Source organism: Haliotis rufescens, unplaced genomic scaffold (assembly GCF_023055435.1).
Source record: "Haliotis rufescens isolate VD_foot unplaced genomic scaffold, xgHalRufe1.0.p SCAF_42, whole genome shotgun sequence".
Classification (NCBI taxonomy): Eukaryota; Metazoa; Mollusca; class Gastropoda; order Lepetellida; family Haliotidae; genus Haliotis; species Haliotis rufescens.
In genome coordinates this window covers 1,134,435-1,158,714 of record NW_025964135.1, presented here as the reverse complement: position 1 = coordinate 1,158,714, position 24,280 = coordinate 1,134,435, and the positions used below count along the sequence as shown (strand labels likewise).

The window sequence follows — 24,280 nt, the reverse complement described above, 5'->3', positions numbered from 1 at the left end:
TGTTGTCGGTGATTCCGAAATTCAGCTCGACAACCCACTCAAAACACTGGACTCAAACAATGCCGCCTCACTCAATATAGTTGCTAACACCAAAGAGTTAGCGTTGTATGTAGTCAGGGAAGAATGGAGCTAACAGCAAGAGCTGTTTAATTACGATCGGAAAGTTGTGATTCATGACATGCCTAGATTGTCGTTGCTCACGCTGTCAACCACAGGTGATAAGGGTGTGTGGGGTGGGGGAGTGTTGGGGGTGGGGGCTACTGAATGCATGCTTACATGCACTTTATTATGTGACCATCTCCAAAATAGCACGCAGTCTCAATCTTCTCGCAGATATTGACATTAAAACACAACGCTAAACATGTAAACGAAATTTCACAGGAAGCATTTTCAGTCTTCACCGTGCTAAACACGCTCACTATACAAACCGTACCTGTCGGCGTGATGGCACGGCGCATTTTATCGACCAGCCTTAGACTGATTGAAGCGCAAAGTCTGCTTAGAATCTCCGCGAACAGTCAAGCGTTTATGAGATCAGCTGCAGCAATGGCGACGCTAGCTCCTCCTCCGGAGTCCTTGCTCCGACCCATGAATTTCCCCTTCAAGACCTTGATGGGTCCCGGCCCTTCTAACTGCCCCCCTCGAATACTGGCAGCGAATGCCTTACCAATGTTGGGCCACCTGCATCCGGAATTCACAGAGGTAATTCACCCGTCACGTGTTGTCAACTTCAGCCATATGTTCTCAATCGTGCACTGTTCGCGGTTGTGTTACGGGGATTTGTGAATGGGGGTGACGAAAAAACGTGTTCTTTGCGTGTCGAGCGCCTGAAGCGCGTGGGTGCTATCAGACACAAGCGTGAAAGAACTAATTCTCAGACGTGCTGATAAAAAACACTTGTGCAATTTGATCGTTGTAGCCAGTGCATTTGTAATGGACACGCTGAGATGTAATGAATGTTATATTTCGGACACCGCTTTCTTAGTAAAATACACATTCTACCACTGTGTACTCACATGCTAAGAATTAGTGCATGAGCTTAAATTTTGCATTGCAGGAAGTAGGTCAGAAAACTGTTAATTCATTACAGATAATCGACAGTGGAAACAATAAAGTGACGTCATAGCTATATTTTAAGCCGTTTTATAATGTAACTAATTGATGATAAAGTCATCTGAACATACATCTGACTAACAAGGTGTACTTGATTTAATAGTTTGGGTTTTATTTTCTAGGGCAGAGGTGAGGTGAAACTGGGTTTAATGTCACGTCTAAGATTATTCCACTTATATAGTGACGTGCATGCACGTGTGTGTGTGTGTGGCTGCTTGTACTAGTCCGGACTGATGATGATTTATAGTGCAAGCTCACTGAGATACCATGCCACAGTTTAACATGAATACTCCACTCAGACACAGTATACTGACTCCAAGCCAACCAGTCCTTGTTTTAGCCCCTAAATGTCGAACGCCAGACAGGGTAACAACAAGTACCATCTTTAAACGTCTTTTGGTATGACCAACCAGGGATCGAACCGCGCATCTTTCACTCTCCGGCTGGACACTTTACCTCTAGACCACGGAGGGGGTTCTTGGGCAGAGATGTGGTCTTGCAAAGAACAAGAGAACTTAAATGTATTTATTTGTAATTAATTTGCTATTTATTATAAACCTTTACCACCACCAGCTTGGCTGTGTTGTACTATAACTATCAAGAACAAAACAACAATGCACACACATCATGGAAACTATGGCCTGTCTTGATTATTGACATTTATCAAGTTCTTGTTGACTCAAATTCCATAAACATAATTAATTGTGGTTTATTTCACGATAAAACATTGTTCTATCATGACGTCATTTCTGGAGAATCGAACATGCGCTCGCAACTTGATAACGTCTTATATTGGACAACGTTATTTTTGAGAGGGGAGTGCCTTGTGAATTGTTCCCCATAGATGTAGCTGGGCAACGCAGATAAATACAATGGCCGAATGATCCATTCAAAAGCGGGAGAGATATGACAATCGGTACTGGTAAAAAAAGATAAGGTAATTGTCGTGAGGATTGTGAGAATATGCGGGAAATACCCACCTGTGCATAAAATGGCCATGCCAGATCAGATTCTATTGAGGGAGTCATCTTTATTAATATAAGGGTAAATATTTTTGAAGCTTGTACATTTCATCCACAGCCTTAAAGAGGCTGTACATAATGTTAATATCTCATTTAAGAATTGATTGTGACTGTTGTTTTAGCAACCATCTGTTTCATCTATTATCTTTGTATTGATTTTCAAATGTGGATAATATTATGCATAAATTCAGAAAAAGTCAGAATACAAAACCATGCTATTAATGGCCATAATATTGAGGTTTCATAAGCAAGTACAGCACAGCTGCTATACTTAAACATAGACTAAGGCCTTCTTTAACATAGACTAGTGCTACGATCACTGTGTGAAATGGTCCCTGAGCTCTCTAATAGCACCCATGTAACAGCTGAAATCTCAACATTTAACGAGATAGTATGTGGAGATAGTATGTGACCGCCAAAACTGTGATATAAGTGATGTATCCAGCTGTCTCTATTTTGTCAGTATCACGTTGTGCAACATGTTGGAAAACTGACATCCTATCATGTAAATATTGTATACACAGTGTACTACTTTGTTCAACAATGTCCATGAGACATGTTGAATCTATGTATTATATACCATATACACCTATGACTTGTTCGAGATCACTACATAGCACCTTTCATATTAGACCAGTTAAAAACATATTCTTTCTTATGGCTTATTTTCCAAAACTGACAGTGAAGTATTTTTTGTGTTTATTTCTTCTGCAGAAGCTTACAAATCTGTAAAGTAAAAGACATAATTTTTTTTAGCCATGGTCCCTGCTAGTGCTAGATTTTGTATTACCATGGTTTTGTTTGTTGTTTTACGCCGCAGTCAGCAATATTCCAGTTCTATGATGGCGGACTGTAAATAATCCAGTCTGGACCAGACGATCCAGTGATTGACATCATGAGCATCGATCCATGAAATAGGGATACCACTCACTCACTCACTCACTCACTCACTCACTCACTCACTCCTGCCATGAGACGTCAGTTGTCTGTAAACAATCGAGTCTGATCCAACGAGTATCTGAACTGACCTGTCAATCAATGTTCTACTCAGGTTCTATCAATACGTGTCCCCTCAAGATTTAATCTACTTCCGCAGATCATGGATGAAGTGAAGGCAGGGATCCAGTACGCCTTTCAGACTAAGAACAGCTGGACATTTGCAATTTCAGGAACAGGTAAGGGGAAATAACTCTTGACAAACTACGTGACAACATGAAACTTCATGGACAACAATTTCTTCCTTGTTTGTAACAACTTTCCAGGACTACATCTTGCCCTCCATCAGCTGAACACTGAGTAAGTGGGTATTAAAACAGAGTTCCAAATTCCACAGGGTTCTTAGTTGAGTGCCAGTGGAATGGTTAAAATCATAATGGCATGTTCCTGGTGCCTAACACTAACAGTATTCCTTGTGACGACGTTTATTAATATATAAAATTCAAACAAACTTGATGAAATATAACCGAGGGTTATGAACATGTTTAACACGCCCTATGCATCATATGAGTAATAAAATAATTGTGGGTATCCTGGTATTCAGAAATTGAAAAGGGCATTATGAATCTCAATGAAAAGGAAATGTTCAAAATGCAAGAGATTAAAATTTTAAAAGAAAAAAAGTGAATGTGTATTAATATTTGAGGGGGAAACTGTTACGTTTTATAGAAGAACTTACCACAGCATTTTTGTAATTTTAGCCACACAATTGTGGCAATTTTACCCTAGAATTTTGAAAAATTTACTGCAGAACTTGTCTTGGACTGGCAAACCATATCACTGCCTGATAGGCAAGTCGATGGCACATGTTGCACCCTATGTTAAGTGAGAGACATGGCTGTTTGTGTAATGTTCACGTATTACATACATCAGTTATTCACTAGTACAAAGTAGTAGGTTATACTCAGCAGGAAAAGTAGGGGATACATGTTATATCCACCATGTGAGACTGCATGTGAAGCCTGTTCCTGCTGTCCCTCGCTGTGCTGTGATTTGAAAGGACAAGACATGATCTGTTTTGTGTGTTGTCAGGCCATGCTGCAATGGAGGCCATGGTCGTCAACTTGCTGGAACAAGGTGAAACTGCACTTGTCTGCGAGAACGGGATATGGGGGCTGAGGTTTGCTGAAATGGTTGATAGAAACGGTAAGGAGCCATGTTGTCTATCCCAGTCGTCAGTATGCCATATGTATCACCATGGCCCATAAAAAATAAAATCTTGACCAGGCTGTGACTGAAATATGATGACATGTAATCACCGAGCCCGACCACCCAATCCCCAGTTAGTTCTGACATTACACGTGTGTGATGACATGTAATCACTGAGCCCGACCACCCAATCCCCAGTTAGTTCTTACATTACAGGTGTGTGATGACATGTAATCACTGAGCCCGACCACCCAATCCCCAGTTAGTTCTTACATTACACGTGTGGGATGACATGTAATCACCGAGCCCGACCACCCAACCCCCAGTTAGTTCTTACATTACACGTGTGTGATGACATGTAATCACCAAGCCCGAGCACCCTATCCCCAGTTAGTTCTTACATTACACGTGTGTGATGACATGTAATCACCAAGCCCGACCACCCAATCCCCAGTTAGTTCTTACATTACACGTGTGTGATGACATGTAATCACCAAGCCCGACCACCCAATCCCCAGTTAGTTCTTACATTACACGTGTGTGATGACATGTAATCACCGAGCCGACCACCCAATCCCCAGTTCTTACATTACACGTGTGTGATGACATGTAATCACCGAGCCCGACCACCCAATCCCCAGTTAGTTCTTACATTACACGTGTGTGATGACATGTAATCACCGAGCCCGACCACCCAATCGCCAGTTAGTTCTTACATTACACGTGTGTGATGACATGTAATCACTGAGCCCACCCACCCAATCCCCAGTTAGTTCTTACATTACACGTGTGTGATGACATGTAATCACCGAGCCCGACCACCCAATCCCCAGTTTGTTCTTACATTACACGTGTGTGATGACATGTAATCACCGAGCCCGACCACCCAATCCCCTGTTAGTTCTTACATTACACCTGTGATGACATGTAATCACTGAGCCCGACCACCCAATCCCCAGTTAGTTCTTACATTACACGTGTGTGATGACATGTAATCACCGAGCCCGACCACCCAATCCCCAGTTAGTTCTTACATTACACGTGTGTGATGACATGTAATCACCGAGCCCGACCACCCAATCCCCAGTTAGTTCTTACATTACACGTGTGTGATGACATGTAATCACCGAGCCCGACCACCCAATCCCCAGTTAGTTCTTACATTACACGTGTGTGATGACATGTAATAACTGAGCCCGACCACCCAATCCCCAGTTAGTTGTTACATTACACGTGTGTAATGACATGTAATCACTGAGCCCAACCACCCAATCCCCAGTTAGTTGTTACATTACACGTGTGTGATGACATGTAATCACTGAGCCCGACCACCCAATCCCCAGTTAGTTCTTACATTACACGTGTGTGATGACATGTAATCACTGAGCCCGACCACCCAATCCCGAGTTAGTTCTTACATTACACGAGTGTGATGACGTGTAATCACTGAGCCCATGAAGATCTGGGTAGAGAATAGGTCTCCAGCATCCCATGCTTGTCAAACGAGGGGAATAACGAGATCGCGGGTGGTCAGACTCGCTGACTTGGTTGATGCTTGTCATTGTATCCCAATTGTGTAGATCAATGCTCATGATGTCAGTCACTGGATTGTCTGGTCAAAACTCGATTATTTACAGACTGCTGTCATATAGCTGGAATATTGCAGAGTGTTGCTTTAAGCAACAAACAAACAAACAAACTAACGAGATCGGGTGGTCAGGCTCACAGACTTGGTTGATGCATGTCATTGTATCCCAATTGTGAAGATCGATGCCAACGATATTAATCAATGGACTGACTGATTATTTACTGACTGCTGTCATATATCTGGAATAATGCAGGGTGCGGCTTTAAACAACAAACAAACAAATGTAATCACTGAGCCCGACTAGCCAATCACCAGTTAGTTCTTACAGTGCACGGAGCATGAGATGAGTTTAACATGCATGCCCCACATAGACACATTATACTGATTCTGAGCTGACCAGTCCTTGTATTATGCCGAGCTTATGCACACTCGATGACCCCAGCAACCTTGTTGCTAGGCTGACGTAAAATGGCATTGTTTCGCCAATATATCTTGCAACAAAATTCCACAAATTACGTCATTACGTGAATTGTGACATGATTGTAAACTTTGAGGTGCAAGGCCCGATTATGCTGTGAATCATGTATGTCAGCCTATTCACACTCAACAGTATAATTCTAAAAACATAAATGGCAAGTAATAAACAAAATACTAAATGAGCTCCCATGCAAAACCAACTTTATGAAACTTTCGCTCGTCAGATACCAGAACTATTCACTTGTTTCATAAAATTGGTATTACACGGGAGCTTATTAGTATTCTATATGTACAGTACGAGACAACGTGTTGTAAAAGCTGTTTGTTTAGTTTCTTGAATATACAAAATACTTAACAAGTTTCTTTGGTGAATGCTTTCATATGCCTGAGTGACATGTGTGACTCTTTTAGGGTCCGTAGCCAAGAAACTGCTTCGACCAATGGGAGAGGTGTTTACATTGGGTGAAATAGAGGAGGTAAGAATGTCAGTATGAGAGTGTGGTACATTTCTTCTGTACGACAAATGTTGCACTGAGCGTATCAATTTGTGATGTCAAGAACTGTCTACACCTACACAATAAAACCGTGTCGGCCACTATTACTACTATTACGGTACTACTCGTTTTGTGAATCAGGAACTGTTGATCTAGATTATTAGCTGGTAAGATATTACAATATTGCAATATATACAGATATTACCCACGTGGTGAAGATACAGGGGGTAAGATACTAAATCTGTACGTAACGTGTCGTACAAGGTTGACCTCATTTTATTCGTTTTGATTGGATAACCGTAACCTACTTTTTTCAATCATAAAAAAATCACAAGACATTGCGAGAGTCTTACAAGTGACAGACTGTTGGCCTGAAATTCCCCCTCCAGTTATTGCTAGACCTGGAGATATTGAAGATGCATGAGTGTCTGCCAGGTAATTTTCTATTTCAAGTCACAATCAGATGGATATTGATGGTGTTTCAACATATGTTGAGAAGTTTGGTCAATTATATTATATTTATTTCAATTTTTTCAGGGTCTGAAGGCTGAGAAACCGACCATTTTGTTTATAACTCACGGGGAGTCATCAGGGTCCACAGCCCAACCCCTGGAGGGCCTCGGGGAGCTGTGTCACAAGTGAGTTGTAGACGGCAAACCAGTCAGGAGGGACTGTATGTTGTTTTACGCCCCACTCTGCAACATGACAGTTATATGACAGCTGCCGGCAATTAATGGAATCTGGGCCAGACAATCCAATCATTGATATGAATGAGCTACGATCCAGGAGTAGTAAAGACGTTAGGGGTACTACGCCAATCCGCATAAAATTATATCATGATGTGGCAAGCAAAATGTAGCAACTGCCTAGTCTGACCACACCATCCATCGGGTTACCCCTCCCTGTGAACTTATTCTAACCCGGAATCTGCACAGTGACCCCTGGTCGGGTTCCATCAAAGTGATGCTGTATATCTATGACCTGTGTTGGTGAGGTGAGGTGGAATGGGGTTTAAGGTCGCGTCCAAGATCATTGCACTTATATAGCGACATGCATGTATGTGTGTGTGTTTGTGTGGCTGCTTGTACTAGTCCGGACTGATGCCGATTTATAGTGCTAGCCCACTGAGATACCATGCCGCAGTTTAACATGAATACCCCACTCAGACACAGTATACTGAATCCGAGCCGACCAGTCCTTGTTTTAGCCCCTTAATGCCGAGCGTCAGACAGGGTTACAACAAGTATCTTTTAACGTCTCTTTGGTATGACGCGGCCGGGGGTCAAACCCCGGACCTCCTGCTCGCCAGGCGGACGCTCTACCACTAGACCACGGAGGCGGTCGTGACCTGTGTTGAGGTGGTGGGGTAGCCTTGTGGTTAAAGTGCTTGCGCATCACATGATTGACCAGGGTTCAATTCCCCACATGGGTACAATGTGTGAAGCCCATTTCCAGTGCCCCCCCCCCCAGTCGTGATATTGCAGGAATATTGCTATTTGCGGCGTAAAACATGATTCACTCACTCACTCTATGACCTGTGTCACTTGCGGTTTTCCTCCCATACTTAACTGACCAGTAGTTATTTAACTGAAACTGAAATATTGTTGAAAGAGAAATCTGTATTACCTTTTGAATCAATAGTGCACGCAACACTTTGCATTGACACAAGAATTAATCTGAGCATTTTCAACTGAAGTCAGTCATGGGCAGATCCAGCATTTTAAAAGGGAGGGGTCCAAAATATCAAAATCTTCTCTCATCAATGTTACTGCCTACAACATACTACATTGGGTTTTTCAAAGGGGGGCCGGACCCCCTGGACCCCCCCCCCCCCCCCCCCCCCCGGACCCTCCTCTGGATCTGCCTATGAATGGGTTTGAGTGTGCGTGACTTTAATGTCGGTGATGTTGCAGATACAACTGTCTGTTGGTGGTGGATTCTGTTGCCGCCATGGGAGGCGTCCCTATCCTCATGGACCAGATGGGTAAGTGTGACGGGGGAGTGAATCTTGAAGTGTGCAGTGGTCAGAAATGTTGGTTTGAAGAGTGAGCGGGTGACTGTTGAGATATGCAGCAGTCATATCTTGGCAATATGTAATTGATCAGAACTTAACCAAACCAGTGATTGACAGCATGAGCATCAATCATTACCATCAGCACTTGTCGGCCATTGTGACCACCCAATCCACACCACAAGTATGACCCGTGAAGATCCGGGGTAGAACAGGTCTTCTGAATCCCATGCTTGCCATAAAAGGCGATTATGTTTTTCGTACGAGGCGACTAACTGGATCGGGTGGTTAGGCTCGCTGACTTGGTTGATGCATATCATCGATCCCAATTGCGTGGATCAATGCTCACGATGGCAATCACTGGATTGTCTGGTCCAGACTCGATTATTTACAGACTGCCGTCATATAGCTGGAATATTGCTGAGTGTGGCGTTAAACAACAAACCAACACAAGTTTGTGGTCTGTGGAACAAAAGATAATACCTTTCATTTTCCTTTTTGGCTCTGCTAGTGCTGATTATTTTGAAATATGTTTTTATCCCACCCATTACTTATTCTTGTTTACCTGTTTATTATGACCTTTATGTAATGTTTTGTCACAACTGTACGGGTGAGCAGATATTTTGTGGTTCACATTTTTTGTCATGGAATTTTAGTTTCTGTTATTCTGTATATTCACATTATTGGTTGAGTCAAGATCTGAAGGTGACGTGATTGTTTCCAGGAATTGATGCCTTGTATTCCGGCTCACAGAAGGTGCTGAGTGCTCCACCTGGAGCCGCGCCAGTATCGTTCTCTGACAAGGCCAGGTTAGTATAGAGCTGCCAGGACATTCACAGAAACAGTGGTAACCATGGTAACCTGAACACTTGCTGTGTGGAGCCAGGGAGAGAATAGATCCCAAGTAACTCACGCATGCACGCACGCACGCACGCATCTTAGACCTGCATCACTTGCGGACGCTTCATATTCTACTCAGAAGATGTTAGAGTACACCCAATTTTTTAATATGACTTCAGTTAATATGATAATATCATGAATTGTGTAACTTTTTTTGAGAGGTATATATCTAAAATACTGACTCACAAAACTGAGCTAGTTTCTGCGTGTAATTTGGGGTCTAAATTGCAAGTTGTATATCTATATCCTAAACTTGAGTAAACAGACACGCGAATGTCACTCTTGCCAGGATTGCCCAGGGGCCCGAGATGAGTCCCTAGGCTCCAACTAACTGAATCCCTCGACTTCACGCACATGGTTATGTTCTGTTCCAGAGAGAAAATACAGAACCGCAAGACAAAAGTGAGGTCGTACTATTTTGATGCTAACGAGCTCTCCAACTACTGGGGATGTGACGCAGGACCAAGAAGGTGAGTAGCCGTGGTTGGTTGGCCTGTAGTCGAGTTGGTTGGCAAGTACTAGGGTTGGTTAGCCAGTAGTTGGATTGGTTGGCCAGTAGCCGGGTTGGTTGGCCAGTAGTTGGGTTGGTCGACCAGTAGTCGGGTTGGTTGGCCAGTAGCCCGGTTGATTGGCAAGTAGCCGGGCTGGTTAGCCTGTAGTCGATATGGTTGTCCAGTAGCCGGGCTGGTTAGCCAGTAGTTGGATTGGTTGGCCAGTAGCCGGGTTGGTTGGCCAGTAGCCGGTTTGGTTGGCCTGTAGTCGAGTTGGTTGGCCAGTAGTTGGGTTGGTTGGCCAGTGGTTGGGTTGGTTGGCCAGTGGTTGGGTTGGTTGGCCAGTAGTTGGGTTGGTTGGCCAGTAGTTGGGTTGGTTGGCCAGTAGTTGTGTTGGTTAGCCAGTAGTTGGGTTGGTTGGCTTGTAGTTGGGTTGGTTGGGTTGGTTAGCTTGTAGTTGGGTTGGTTGGCCAGTAGTTGGGTTGGTTGGCCAGTAGTTGGGTTGGTTGGCCAGTAGTTGGGTTGGTTAGCCAGTAGTTGGGTTGGTTGGCCAGTAGTCAGGTTGGTTAGCCACTAGTTGGGTTGGTTGGCCAGTGGTTGGGTTGGTTGGCCAGTAGTTGGGTTGGTTGGCCAGTAGTTGGGTTGGTTGGCCAGTAGTTGGGTTGGTTGGCCAGTAGTTGGGTTGGTTGGCCAGTGGTTGGGTTGGTTGGCTTGTAGTTGGGTATACCAATAGGACAGGTGCAGTGCAAAGTTTCATTTCAATATTTGGATTTTCTGAAAAAATATAGCTTTTTTTTCATTTTTTTACTTATAATAATTTTTACTTTAACTTAAAAATTGCTTCATGGATTCTTTTCTAATTGGGGGTACAGTTTCTATACCAATAGGACAGGTTCAGAGAAAAGTTTGATTTCAATAAATGGATTTTCTGAGAAAATGTTGCTTTTTTCATGTTTTGAACTGAGAAATATGATGGGAGTTGAAGTTGGGGGTAGAAGTGCTCACTGTTTGCCTTGTTGTTGTCATTGTTGTTATTATAATATTTCAGATACCATCATACTGGCCCCATCAGCAGCTTCTATGCACTGAGGGAGGGCCTTGCACGACTGGCTGAAGAGGTAAGGATGGTCATGTTACTCAAAAAATAAAATATAATTAGAATTACAACTTCATGTTATTTGGTGTCTCTCCTCAGCCCCTGCGTATTTGTATATTGATTTGGAATATTTATACAAACTGTTGCCAATCCAAGTAGGGCGTTTATTTAAGAATATATTTAGGGTTTAAAAAACCTTATATCTCTCCAGGGGTTGTGGGGCACCCCATATGGGTACAATGTGTGAACCCCATTTTTGGTGTCCTGAGCAGTGGTATTGTTTTAATATTGCTAAAAGCAGTGTTAAACCATACTCTCACCCACTCTCACCCACTCTCACCCCATTCTTAGTTCCAATAGTAGTTACCTGTCAGCTGGTCTAGAGTTGGTAGAGTGTGTTGCCTTATTTGGGGTCAACATAAAAAGTTTAACAAGAACATGTTTCATCATACAGATTAGCAATAGACTATGTATGGCGACTAACTGGATAGATAGTCAGACTCGCTGACTTGGTTGATGCATGTCATTGTATCTCAATTACGTGGATCGATGCACACGATGTCAATCACTGGATTGCCTGGTCCAGACTCGATTATTTACAGACCGCTGTCATATGGCTGGAATATTTTGCTGAGTGCAGCGTTAAACAAACAAACAAACAAACAAAGCAATAGTGACGAGAGATTATTATTATGAACGTGCTCCCAGGGTCTGGAGGCGAGCTGGGCGCGGCACAAGCAGTGTGCGGAGATGTTGCACGAAGGCGTGGAGAAACTGGGCTTGGAGCTGTTGGTGAAGGACAAGGTCAGAAACACAAGCAAACATACAACTCCACTTGAATTTGATGTTTCAGGGTTAAATTGATTGTTACTGACCATTTAATACTCGGGGCCCCGTTCCACAAAGCGATCATAACGCTAAGACGATCATGTCCCATACTTTAACATAGACATTGACAGTCGTAGTGCTAAGACGATCATGTCCCATACTTTAACATAGACATTTGACAGTCGTAGTGCTAAGACGTTCGTAACTCCCATACTTTAACATAGACATTTGACAGTCGTAGTGCTAAGACGATCGTAACTCCCATACTTTAACATAGACAATGACATGTGACAGTCGTAGTGCTAAAACGATCGTAACTCCCATACTTTAACATAGACATGTGACAGTCATAGTGCTAAGACGATCGTAACTCCCATACTTCAACATAGACATGTGACAGTCGTAGTGCTAAGATGATCGTAACTCCCATACTTTAACATAGACATTTGAGAGTCGTAGTGCTAAGACGATCGTAACTCCCATACTTCAACATAGACATGTGACAGTCGTAGTGCTAAGACGATCGTAACTCCCATACTTCAACATAGACATGTGACAGTCGTAGTGATAAGATGATCGTAACTCAAATACTTTAACATAGACATGTGACAGTCGTAGTGATAAGACGATCGTAACTCCAATACTTTAACATAGACTTACAACAGTCATAGTGTTACGATCACTTCGTGGAATGGAGCCCTTGGGGAATGACCTCCCATTAGTTAGACATCATGGTTGAGTGAACAGCTACTCAACTGACTGTTACCTCAGGATGATAATGGGATAATCCAGTTTATATTAAAGCGAAGACCGGGTTAAAGATTATGTTTTTTATTTTGATGCTAAGGACCTTTTCCATGAAGGATTCTATGCTGCCTTAGTTCATATGGTTACAAAGTGTACTTTCCTCTGCCAGAATGTCCGCAACCCCTGTGTGAATGCCATCAAGGTGCCCGACGGAGTCAACTGGAAAGATGTGGCAGACTACGCCATGAAGAAGTGAGTATTATACTGGGCACCGGTTATCCAAGACGCAAGAACTGGCTCCCAGCAACCCATGCTTGTCGTAAGAGGCGACTATATGCAGTGTTTGGTTTGAAATGTACAATATTGCCAGGATGCCATCAGGACCCACAGACTTTAGAAGCTGCAGACCCTGACTAAACCCTTCAGTCCCTCATTTAAAAAACTGCAGCTTATAGTGACAAATAAATTGACACGTAAATTTACGGCTGGCCATAAGGACCCATACAACTTTGAAACTACGGCCCGACATGAAATCCTCTTGCCACGGGCCTTCATGCAGACGCTTGATCCTGGCCCAGTCAAAGGATGCAGCTCGGAGATGCAAGGAGTAGCTGGGGTTTCAGGGCATTGCAGGGCCTTGGTCTAAGTGGGTGGGTTTCACAGTGATATTACTGGAGACAAATAGCATACGGACATTTTCATGACATTTCTTAACTTCTGTTTCAAACACTGCCTATATGGATGGACTAAGTGGACAGGCTTGTGACTTGGTTGATTGTGTGCCATCGTACCTCTTCAGCATGAATCGTTGCTCATGATATCAACCACTGGTTTGTCTGGTTCGATCAATTAAAGGCAACAGGAACAGGAATATTGCTGAGAGTGTCATTAAATGAAAAAAAAATTAACAAAAATTTGCAGCAACCAGTAATATTTTGAACTATCATCTTAAATAATTAAGTTAATTTGAAATGCTTATCCTAAGTTGATAAGCCATCATTAGTTTCTTCTTCAAACCATGGATCAGGTCTTATTCCCCTGTTACCAAGTGGAGAAGATCAGTTTATAAATATATGTTGTCCTTCAAACCATGAGGGAGTGAGTGGCATATCAGCTTAATGTGGGAGGAAAGCCCGAAGTGATGCAGGTCTCGGACATTTACCACTTTAGTGAAACTCACGAGCACGGGTATGGTGCTGACAAACAAAGAAACATTATCGGGGTGAAACAGGATTTCGAACCCACAATCTTATAACTCATGTCTTGTTCTTCAGTTACCGAGTGGAGATCTCCGGGGGTCTTGGGAGTCTGGCGGGGAAAGTGTGGCGAGTTGGCGTGATGGGGTACAACTGTACCCCCGACAACGTCCGTCTCGTCCTGCGCGCCCTGGAGGAGGCCCTGAAGCAATGCAGGAAGTAACGTAGTCACAACGCGATACATGCATTTCATCCACAGAGGGAAACAGAAACAAATATTTGGGAGAAGTGCACTTTCCTGATTGCGTTTTTGTGTGTTTCATTTCGTACTGCGTCCTTATCCTGAGATATACCAATCACCATTTGATAGGGACATTTCTGTCTGTCAATAAATAACAGAAGTGTCCTTAGCAAATGTTGTGTTGTATAGTACAGCTAACAGGGTCATTGCACTGTAGGTCATGAGAGATATTCTGTATGCAGAAATGTACCCCTTGTACCATTCTGTATGCAGAAATGTCCCTTAGTGTCATCCTGTTTGCAGAAATGTACCCCTTGTACCATTCTATGTGCAGAAATGTCCCTGAGAGGCATTCTGTATGCCAAAATGTACCTCAAGTACTATTCTGTATGCCAAAATGTACCTCAAGTACTATTCTGTATGCAGAAATGTACCTCAAGTACCATTCTGTATGCAGAAATGTACCTCAAGTACCATTCTGTATGCAGAAATGTACCCCAAGTACTATTCTGTATGCAGAAATGTACCTCAAGTACCATTCTGTATGCAGAAATGTACCTCAAGTACTATTCTGTATGCAGAAATGTACCTCAAGTACTATTCTGTATGCAGAAATGTACCCCAAGTACTATTCTGTATGCAGAAATGTACCCCAAGTACCATTCTGTATGCAGAAATGTACCTCAAGTACCATTCTGTATGCAGAAATGTACCTCAAGTACCATTCTGTATGCTGAAATGTACCTCAAGTACCATTCTGTATGCAGACATTACCCTGGCTGACAGCTGCATGCCTCTAAGACATGGCGCACTGTTACATGGAACCGTTACATGGAACCGTTACATGGCACTGTTACATGGAACCAGAGTCACATTTCTGTTCACATTTCTGAGACACCTCCAGTTCACGTAGGAGGTCTAGGGGTGAAGATTGTGAACATGGAAACTTGTGAAATTCGCAAACACAACCAACTCATAGATAGTTCAGTGAGTGCAAGGTGTCAAGATTGTAAATGTAAGCAGGATCAGTGAAAGTGTCACAGAGTGAGACGTCAATGTAGCTGCCCATAGGAATCTGCTCTCTTGCCTCTTCGTTTTGTCCACAGGGTATATACACACAGGTGCTGCGTCACAACTGAGTAGAAAGTATTAATTTCCTGTGTTATGTCATAATTGTCATAATCAGTTATATGCATCATATTTTTTTTGCATTATTTTCTTTTGATTGTTTGGGAACACTAGTGTTCATGAAAATGGGTGTAGATATTTTGAGTAAGGGAGACAGCTCTAGTCGACTTCTTGATGATGTGGTATCTTTTTTGTTTACAAACTGACACATTTGTGTTTGTAGCTCGATGAGAAGGATTGACGTACACTTCATGAGTCAGCTATGTAAAATGTCCGTGAAACTGTAACTGAATATTAAACAAATTCAATAGTCAGCCTTTTTGACATTTTAGCCAAATACCTGTGTTTACCAAATCTGATGTTTAGCAATATTGTCACATGGCCAAGAGACCTTCTACACAGAGCAATCTAAAACAGTATAATGTCTTTTGATCGATCTCATTAAAATCAGATCTTGGTGCATCTCCATGTTGTGCTGCTAACATGAGTTGGTGGGTACAATGTTGACAGAATACGGAGTATGTGTCCAGCCATCTGCTACCAACACCCAACAATGTTCCGCCATTGTCACATTGTTTTTTCATTCATTAATACTATATTTGGAATTTAAAGTATTGTTTGTTTGTTTTTTTACCACCCACACGGAAACTTTTTGTCAAAACCTTTGGTGAAGCAATTAATATGAATCATAACCTATTCTATAAATATTTGCTCAATGAAAAGGTCAACATAACCAAACCAGCTTGTGATGATAGACCGACCACATCATATCTTGGGAAGGGGATGTGGAGGCCTGGGATTTTGTAGAACCAAAAATACATTGTCCCTGAACAATCTGGAAAAAAATAATTATGGCCTGCCTGCCACAAAAATGACATTGTTGCAAGGTGTATTTTCTTTAAAAATCTTCAGGCTCATAGTTTTAAATAAATCTGGTTATGCAGCCAAAGCTGAAAAAGTACCTGATCTCCATACAAAATCCCAGCCCCCCCCCCCCCTTTCCAAAAATGAAAGAATACCAATTGGTCAGTCCCTAAAGTAGAAATGCTCAAGAAGCAGGGGTATGGAAGGAGTTTAAAAGAAAAAGGTTGTAGTTCATATAGATTTATGGCTTTGGTAACATATGGTGACATGGGTGTGTTTCATTGGATTTAACAATGAACTGACAGAGGATCATGTTTAGCTGTATGGCTTCATTTTTGCGTTCTGTAAGACACTGTAAATTCAGGTATTTGACCAAGGGCAGGTAACTCTAACCTGTTACCCCCCCAAAAAGTGTACATGTGCCTGTGTCTGTGGAGGTTGTGTGTGTGTTAAGATTATAGGGCCTTTGGGGCTTGTCCTAAGAGGCGACTAATACGATCGTGTGGTCACTCGCTGACTTGGTTGATGCATGTCATCGATCCCAATTACGTGGATCGATGCTCATGATATCAATCACTGGATTGTCTGGTCCAGACTCGATTATTTACAGACCGCGTCAAACCAACCAACCAACCAACTTCGGGGCTGGTCCAGTGGTTGCTTCCCTTTGGCCAAACCAAAGACCAGAAACAAGATACTTTTTTGTAGTCCTAACCTATTGTTCGGGTGATTTTGGTGTAAACGAAGGGCTATTGAGAAACTTCCACATGTTCAGTACCTATACATGGATTCAATGTACAAAACCCAGGTGTCCCCGCTGTGAAATGGCTAGAACAATCACATTGGCATTAAAGCTTACTCCGTCACTCACTTATACAAATCCATTCAATGGGTACATAGCTGCCAGCTTACTGATGCTAACTGTGGTTACCTGGAGAGTACAATGTGTGCTTGTTGAATGCTGGGATCATGTGACCTATTTATACAATTACTGTTATTTGGAATATATTTTGCAGGTGCTTTAATGTCTGTGTATTTAGATGTTGTTGATTCATATGATTGGTTATATGAGCTATATTGAATATAATGTTATTTTTACAATAAATGATGATTATAGTGGCATGCTAATTGTTGTTTTTTCAAGTGAAGTTAAAACTGAGAATTTGTTGAAAGGCAAAACTACTTTTCAAGGAGTATGGCAGTTTATTTTATTGTATTCTATGTTTATCTGTAAATATTAAATAGCTACGTGATAAATTGCAAAAAACAATAAAGAGCAAAGCATTGTTTATTTCACGGTAAAACATTGTTCTATCATGACATCATTTCTGGAGATTCAAACATGGGCTCAGAACTTGATGACGTCATAAATCCGATGATATTATTTTTTAGAGGGAAGTGTCTAGCGAATTGTTCTCCATATATGTAGCTGGGCAACGCAGATAAACGTGATGGCCAAAGGATCGCATCCAAAATCGGGAGAGATTTGACAATCGGTATTGGGAGAAAAGGTACAGGTAATTGACAGCAGGATCGTGAGAATATGCGGGTAATACCCACCTGGGCATAAAATGGGCTTGCCCAACATTTCTAAGGTTAGCTGCCTCTTGGGACAAGCATGGGTTTTTGAAGACCAATTCGGGGTTAAAAGACTGTGGTGGTCCTCACCTGCCTTTGAGCTAGTAGGGACGCTTCTCAACATCATCACAACATCATCACAACATCATTCCAACATCACACAACCGTCCTGGCTGCAAAGATGCAGGAGTGACACCACAAGCAGGATCCAAGTGTCTACAAGAATGGCTCCGTTGACAGAGAGTAGAAGGTCGGTGGTTCGATCCCGACTCATCCTACCAAAAGACGTTAAAAGACGGTTATTGTTACCCAGACTGGCGGCTCGGCATTGAGGGCATAAAACAAGAACTGGTCGGCTCCAGTTGGTATATGTCCGAGTTGGGTATACATGTAAAACTGCGGCATGGTATTGCATGCATATAATTACCGTATTCGACATAATAAGCGCCCAGAGCTCTCTCAAAATTAGAAATAGGGGGCTCTTATTAGAATATTATTTTGGTGGAAAAACAACAGCCTGAAATGTTTATATACGACAGATATATTTTTCCAGAATTTAATTTCCCATAATTAAGGATGCATATAACACACGTATTATACACGAATAAATAAGTTGTGAACATTGATCAATCGGAAGGGTGCTAATTGGGATTGTTCACTAGCCAATATGTTAGCAAATATCGCCGTGGGCGCTTAGAGCGGGCCGCTTATTACGTCGAATACGGTATGTTAAAATAGCACGCACCTGTGAAGATTCCGGGAAAGAATAAGTCCTGGTGAGTATACCTGCTGCTGAAGAGTCGGCTCCCAGTGGGGTCAGGTTGTCCGGCTCAATGTCTCTTGATTGATTCTGTGCTATTTTGGTCCAACGGAGCGGGGACCCGTGAAGATCCGGGGTAGAATAGATCTTCAGCAACTCATGCTTGCCGTAAAAGGCGACTATGCTTGTCGTAAAAGGCGACTAACGGGATCGGGTGGTCAGGCTCGCTGACTTGGTTGATGCATGTCATCGATCCCAAATGCATGGATCGATGCTCATGATATTAATCACTGGATTGTCTGGTCCAGACTCGATTATTTACAGACCGCCGTTATATAGCTGGAATATTGCTGAGTGCGGCGTTAAACAACAAACCAACCAACCAACCAACGGAGCGGGAAGTTCACCCGTTATGTATCAACCTCTGGTTTCAATATGGCTGCCGTATTGGGGACTATCAAATCATGCATTTTGTTGCTTTGACATAAATTGTAGCCGTACAATCCCAATAGTTAGGATTCTTGTGTGTGGAATATTTGCTTCGGTTAGACAAGGGATGACAGGGTGGCCGAGCGGCTAAGGTGTTCTTTGGTCACGCCAAACTTCCGGGTTTGATTTCAAACAATAAGTAAAGACCGTCGTGAAATTGTCCTCATAAATAAAGTGACGTTAAACCCTTCACATTCGGCGAATAATATGTTCTTTTAAGACCTGTCGGACTCCTTACACAGTTACCCATGCTTTTATAGCTTTTTTGTTTGTTGTTTAAAGCCGCAGCAATATTCCAGCTATATGACGGCGGTCTGTAAATAAATCGAGTCTGGACCAGACAATCCAGTGATTGACATCATGAGCATCGATCCACGCAATTGGGATACAATGACATGCACCACCCAAGTCAGCGAGCCTGACCACCCGATCCGGTTAGTCTCCTTTCACAAGCATAGTTGCCTAGTAAGGCAAGCATGGGTTGCTGAATATCTATTCTATTTGGTTCTGCATGGGTAAGATGTGAGGTGAGGTGAAATTGGGTTTAACGTCGCGTCCAAGATTATTGCACTTATATAGAGACGTACATGCACGTGTGCACATGTGTCTGCTTGTACTAGTCCGGACTGATACCGATTTATAGTGCTACCTCACTGAGATAATATGCCGGCGTTTAACATTAATACCCCACTCAGACACAGTATACTGACTCCGAGCCAACCAGTCCTTGTTTTAGCCCCTTAATGCCGAGCGCCAGACAGGGTAACAACAAGTACCATATTTTAACGTCTTTAGGTATGACGCGGTCGAGGTTCGAACCCCGGGCCTTCCGCACTTCGGGCGGACGCTCTACCACTAGACCACGGAGGCGGTCGCATGGGTAAGAGGATATTTGTCTTTAACTGTGAAATAACATCTATCTCTTCAAGAGACATGACATACATCTTCATGAGGTGCAGCTTCAGTGAAAAGTTCAAAGCATGGGTTGCTGAAGACCTATTCTAACCCCGGATCTTCACGAGTCTGTATAACTTGTGATGACACTGATGGCGCTACTATATACATTACACTATATGAGAGTTAGTATGGTTTAACGCCGCTTTTGGCAATATTCAAGCAATATCACGGCAGGGGACACCAGAAATGGGCTTCACACACAGTACCCACGTCGGGAAACGAACCCGGGTCTTCAGCGTGACGAGCGAACGCTTTAACCACTAGGCTACCCCGCCGCCACTACTCTATAAGACAGTTCATGTTGTGCTTCTGTGGCAAACTATGTCGTATTTATCTCAAGACTTGTGGAAGCCACGAAAACCCCATCCACGCAAACACTCGGATGAAGTGAATCGTGCTACCGGTCATATCCTCTGCAGAGGGTTGATGGAACCAGCGTCTATTCAATGCAGGCGTGTCTTCAAGGATTTACGGTACTTGCATTTCCACTAATGGTCTTCGTCTATACAGGTTTGGGGGGCGGTGTTGTAGCCTAGTGGTTAAACGTCGAAGACATGGTTTCCATTCCCCACATGGGTACAATGTGTGAATATTGCCATCAAAAGTAAACGATTGGAGTAGTTCTTAAGTTTACGAGAATTTAATGAAGGAAGCGCCCATAAACTCATAACGCCCCTTCACACCAGAAATATGACAAATCACTCTGTGTTGAATAGGCCTACCTTCAATCGGCGGAAGTATATGATATCGCCAACTAGTCATAGGTATTCCGTCAGACAATGAAATAATATATCTGCCCCCAAAAATATGAAATTCTTCCTCAGTATTAAATTGTTTTGTTCATATATATATATATATATATATATATATATATATATATATATATATCATCCAAAACTGGCTCCAACAGGAGATATCGCTTGGATGAGATCAAGCGATATCTACACTGTAGATGTCGCTGCAATGAAATTACTTCACGAGCTTTGCAGACTATTGTGACGTCACTGGTTACCATGACGTCACAATCAAATGACATCACTAATGGCTCTGCTACTGAAGCTGTTTGCAGTACTTTTTACTCTGAAGACACTGCTAATTACTGTCTACAAATTGAAAAAGTTGAAAGAATGATGTTGGATGGTAAATAATATCTCACCCTCTTGTCTTTTGATATCAAATATATCAACACTCGGCAAGCCTCGGAATGTTTCCACTTTTATCAACTCTTGTTGATATATTTGATATCAAAAGACACTCGGGTGAGATTCTCTATTTATCATCCAAAACTGGCTCCCTTAGGAGATATCGCTTGGATGAGATCAAGCGATATCTACACTGTAGATATCGCTGCAATGAAATTACATCACAATGCTTTGTAGACCATTGTGACGTCACTGGTTACCATGACGTCACAATCAAATGACATCACTAATGGCTCTGCTACTGAAGCTGTTTGCAGTACTTTCTACACTGAAGACACTGCTAATTACTGTCTACAAATTGAAACAGTTGAAAGAATGATTTTGGATGATAAATAAAATCTCACCCTCGTGTCTTTTGATATCAAATATATCAACACTCGTTGATAAAAGTGGCAAAAATCCTCGGCAAGCCTCGGAATTTTTCCACTTTTATCAACTCGTGTTGATATATTTGATATCAAAAGACACTCGGGTGAGATTCTCTATTTATTACTTGCCCGTGAAGAGATCACCCGTTTAATAAACATACAGCTGTATTACACATTGTGTAATACCAAAACGCGTGCTTATGTACTCTCGGAACACGTTTCACGAACAAATATTGAAAACTCTCAACACCCCTTGGCTAATTCAACGACATTGCGTGTGGAGTTGATAGATCACTGAAAGGAGCTTATGCACAATCGATGACCCCAGCAACCTTGTTGCTAGGCTGACGTCACATGGCATTGTTTCGCCGATGGATCTTGCAACAAAATTCCACAAATTGCGTCATCGGGTATTGTGACGTTATTGTAAACTTTGAGGTGCAAGGCCCGTTCCACAAGGCGACTCTATGTAAGTCGCGATAGTCTTAGCCCTACGATGATTTTGTGAATTCTAAAGATGGACCGTTGTATGGTATTAAATCCATGTTTCAACTTTTGACGTGTTTGAAGTATTATTCTGTTAAACTTAATTGGACTATGCCGTGGATCGTGTAGGTGTCAGCCTATTCATACTCAACAGTATAATTCTTAAAACGTTATTAATGGCAAGTAATAAATAAAATACTAAACTCGCTCCCGTGTAAAACCAATTTTATGAAACTCGTGAATAGTTGTGGTATCTGACTCGCTTTCGCTCGTCAGATACCGCAACTATTCGCTCGTTTCATAAAATTGGTATTACACGGGAGCTCGTTTAGTATTCTATATTTATCATCCAAAACTGGCTCCCTCAGGAGATATCGCTTGAATGAGATCAAGCGATATCTACACTGTAGATATCGCTGCAATGAAATTACATCACAATGATTTGCAGACTATTGTGACGTCACTGGTTACCATGACGTCACAATCAAATGACATCACTAATGGCTCTGCTACTGAGGCTGTTTGCAGTACTTTTTACTCTGAAGACACTGCTAATTACTGTCTACAAAATAAATAAAATCTCACCCTCGTGTCTTTTGATATCAAATATATCAACACTCGTTGATAAAAGTGGCAAAAATCCTCGGCAAGCCTCGGAATTTTTCCACTTTTATCAACTCGTGTTGATATATTTGATATCAAAAGACACTCGGGTGAGATTCTCTATTTATATACAGTGTATGTACCTTTACGGGTATCGTCTACCTCAGAGCTACATGGGGCGGTCGGGTAGCCTAGTGGTTAAAGCGTTCGCTCGTCACGCCGAAGACCCGGGTTCGATTCCCGACATGGGTACAATGTGTGAAGCCCATTTCTGGTGTCCCCCGCCGTGATATTGCTGGAATATTGCTAAAAGCGGCGTAAAACCATACTCACTCACTCAGAGCTACATACGGGAGGAGACGTGTATAAACGTGTATGTGTATTGTGTTTTGTTTTAGCCAAGATAGCGGACGCTTCCGAGCGATAACGTATACAGTAAACTACGGTTATAACGAACTCGAAGGGACCACTTATTTTAGTTCGTAATAACCGTAGTTCGTTATAAGCATATATACAGCATTTATACAAAAAATAGTCGGGACAAAAAAATAAGTTCGTTATATCGGTCAGTTAGTTATAAACGTGGTTACTCATTGTATAACGCACAGGGCCACGGATAGCCATACTATACTGACTGTACTGATTACATTACATCTTTTTTTAATGGAATCAGAACAGTCAGTATAGTATGGCTATACGTGGCCCTGTGGTATAACGAACAACGTATATAACGAACTGATTTCTCCGGCCCCTTGTAGTTCGTTATATCCATGTTCTACTGTATAGGAAATAGATTTTACTTTTCATTCTTGACGCAACAACATTTCAATTTTGATGGAATAACCTGGAATATTCAAAAGTACAATCTGCCTTTGTATCAATATATTGGCTCTACGGCTAATTGTGCTTATTAAATAAAATAAACCAGATATGCCAATATTCATGCTTGTGGGTTTGGGGATGGTAATTATCGCATATTTTAATAGGAATAAGAAACAGCGGATAAAATGTGTGTGTGTGTGTGTGTGGTCCGCTATAAACAAAAGTTTTATTTTTCTAAGAGGAGTCCGGTAGTTAGACTTGAATTTGTTACCTGATATTGTATGTCCCGACAAAATTTTCAACCGATCAGTAAATACTGATTCTGCATGTGTCTGCAACTATTTCTAGTTCTTGTTTTATCAATATATAGTATATGATACAGAAAGCACCTACTCTTGAAATGGTTGACGGTCCATTCATTTTTTTAAAGTCATCCATCCACGCTGTTTCTAAAGAATATTCCCTCTGTCTCTCTTATGTTATTGTCAATATTATTTCACAAGATAAATAGAGCGAAATGTGACGCAACATTTCTGTTTACCATAAAAGACCCGTTGAGGGATTCCTGTATTTGGTGACAAATGTCCCGCGGAGACCAAATGCTGTAAGAGACATACTGATTAGCCGTAAGGCTGGAATCAAACCAATAGAAAGTTCCGTTACAACTTTGGCAA

The 24,280-nt window shown here is 42.1% G+C and overlaps 1 protein-coding gene across 1 annotated transcript; it reads left to right on the top strand.

Moving 5' to 3' along the window:
* Nucleotides 1-407: 407 nt before the first annotated feature.
* LOC124116471 (serine--pyruvate aminotransferase-like) lies at nt 408-17,459 on the top strand. Its single transcript, XM_046477815.2, has 12 exons — nt 408-702; nt 3,232-3,310; nt 4,164-4,277; nt 6,757-6,821; nt 7,377-7,477; nt 8,753-8,823; nt 9,575-9,659; nt 10,125-10,220; nt 11,290-11,359; nt 12,046-12,141; nt 13,082-13,164; nt 14,187-17,459. The coding sequence occupies exons 1-12, from the start codon at nt 445-447 to the stop codon at nt 14,329-14,331; spliced, it is 1,263 nt and encodes a 420-aa protein (XP_046333771.2). The 5' UTR covers nt 408-444; the 3' UTR covers nt 14,332-17,459.
* Nucleotides 17,460-24,280: the final 6,821 nt, after the last annotated feature.

Excerpts from the sequence above, each read along its gene's own strand:
- LOC124116471 (XM_046477815.2), top strand. The coding sequence starts at position 445 with ATGGCACGGCGCATTTTATCGACCAGCCTTAGACTGATTGAAGCGCAA. Across the intron at positions 7,478-8,752 it reads CTCGGGGAGCTGTGTCACAA|ATACAACTGTCTGTTGGTGG; the intron begins GTGAGTTGTAGA and ends GTGATGTTGCAG. Across the intron at positions 12,142-13,081 it reads AGCTGTTGGTGAAGGACAAG|AATGTCCGCAACCCCTGTGT; the intron begins GTCAGAAACACA and ends TTCCTCTGCCAG.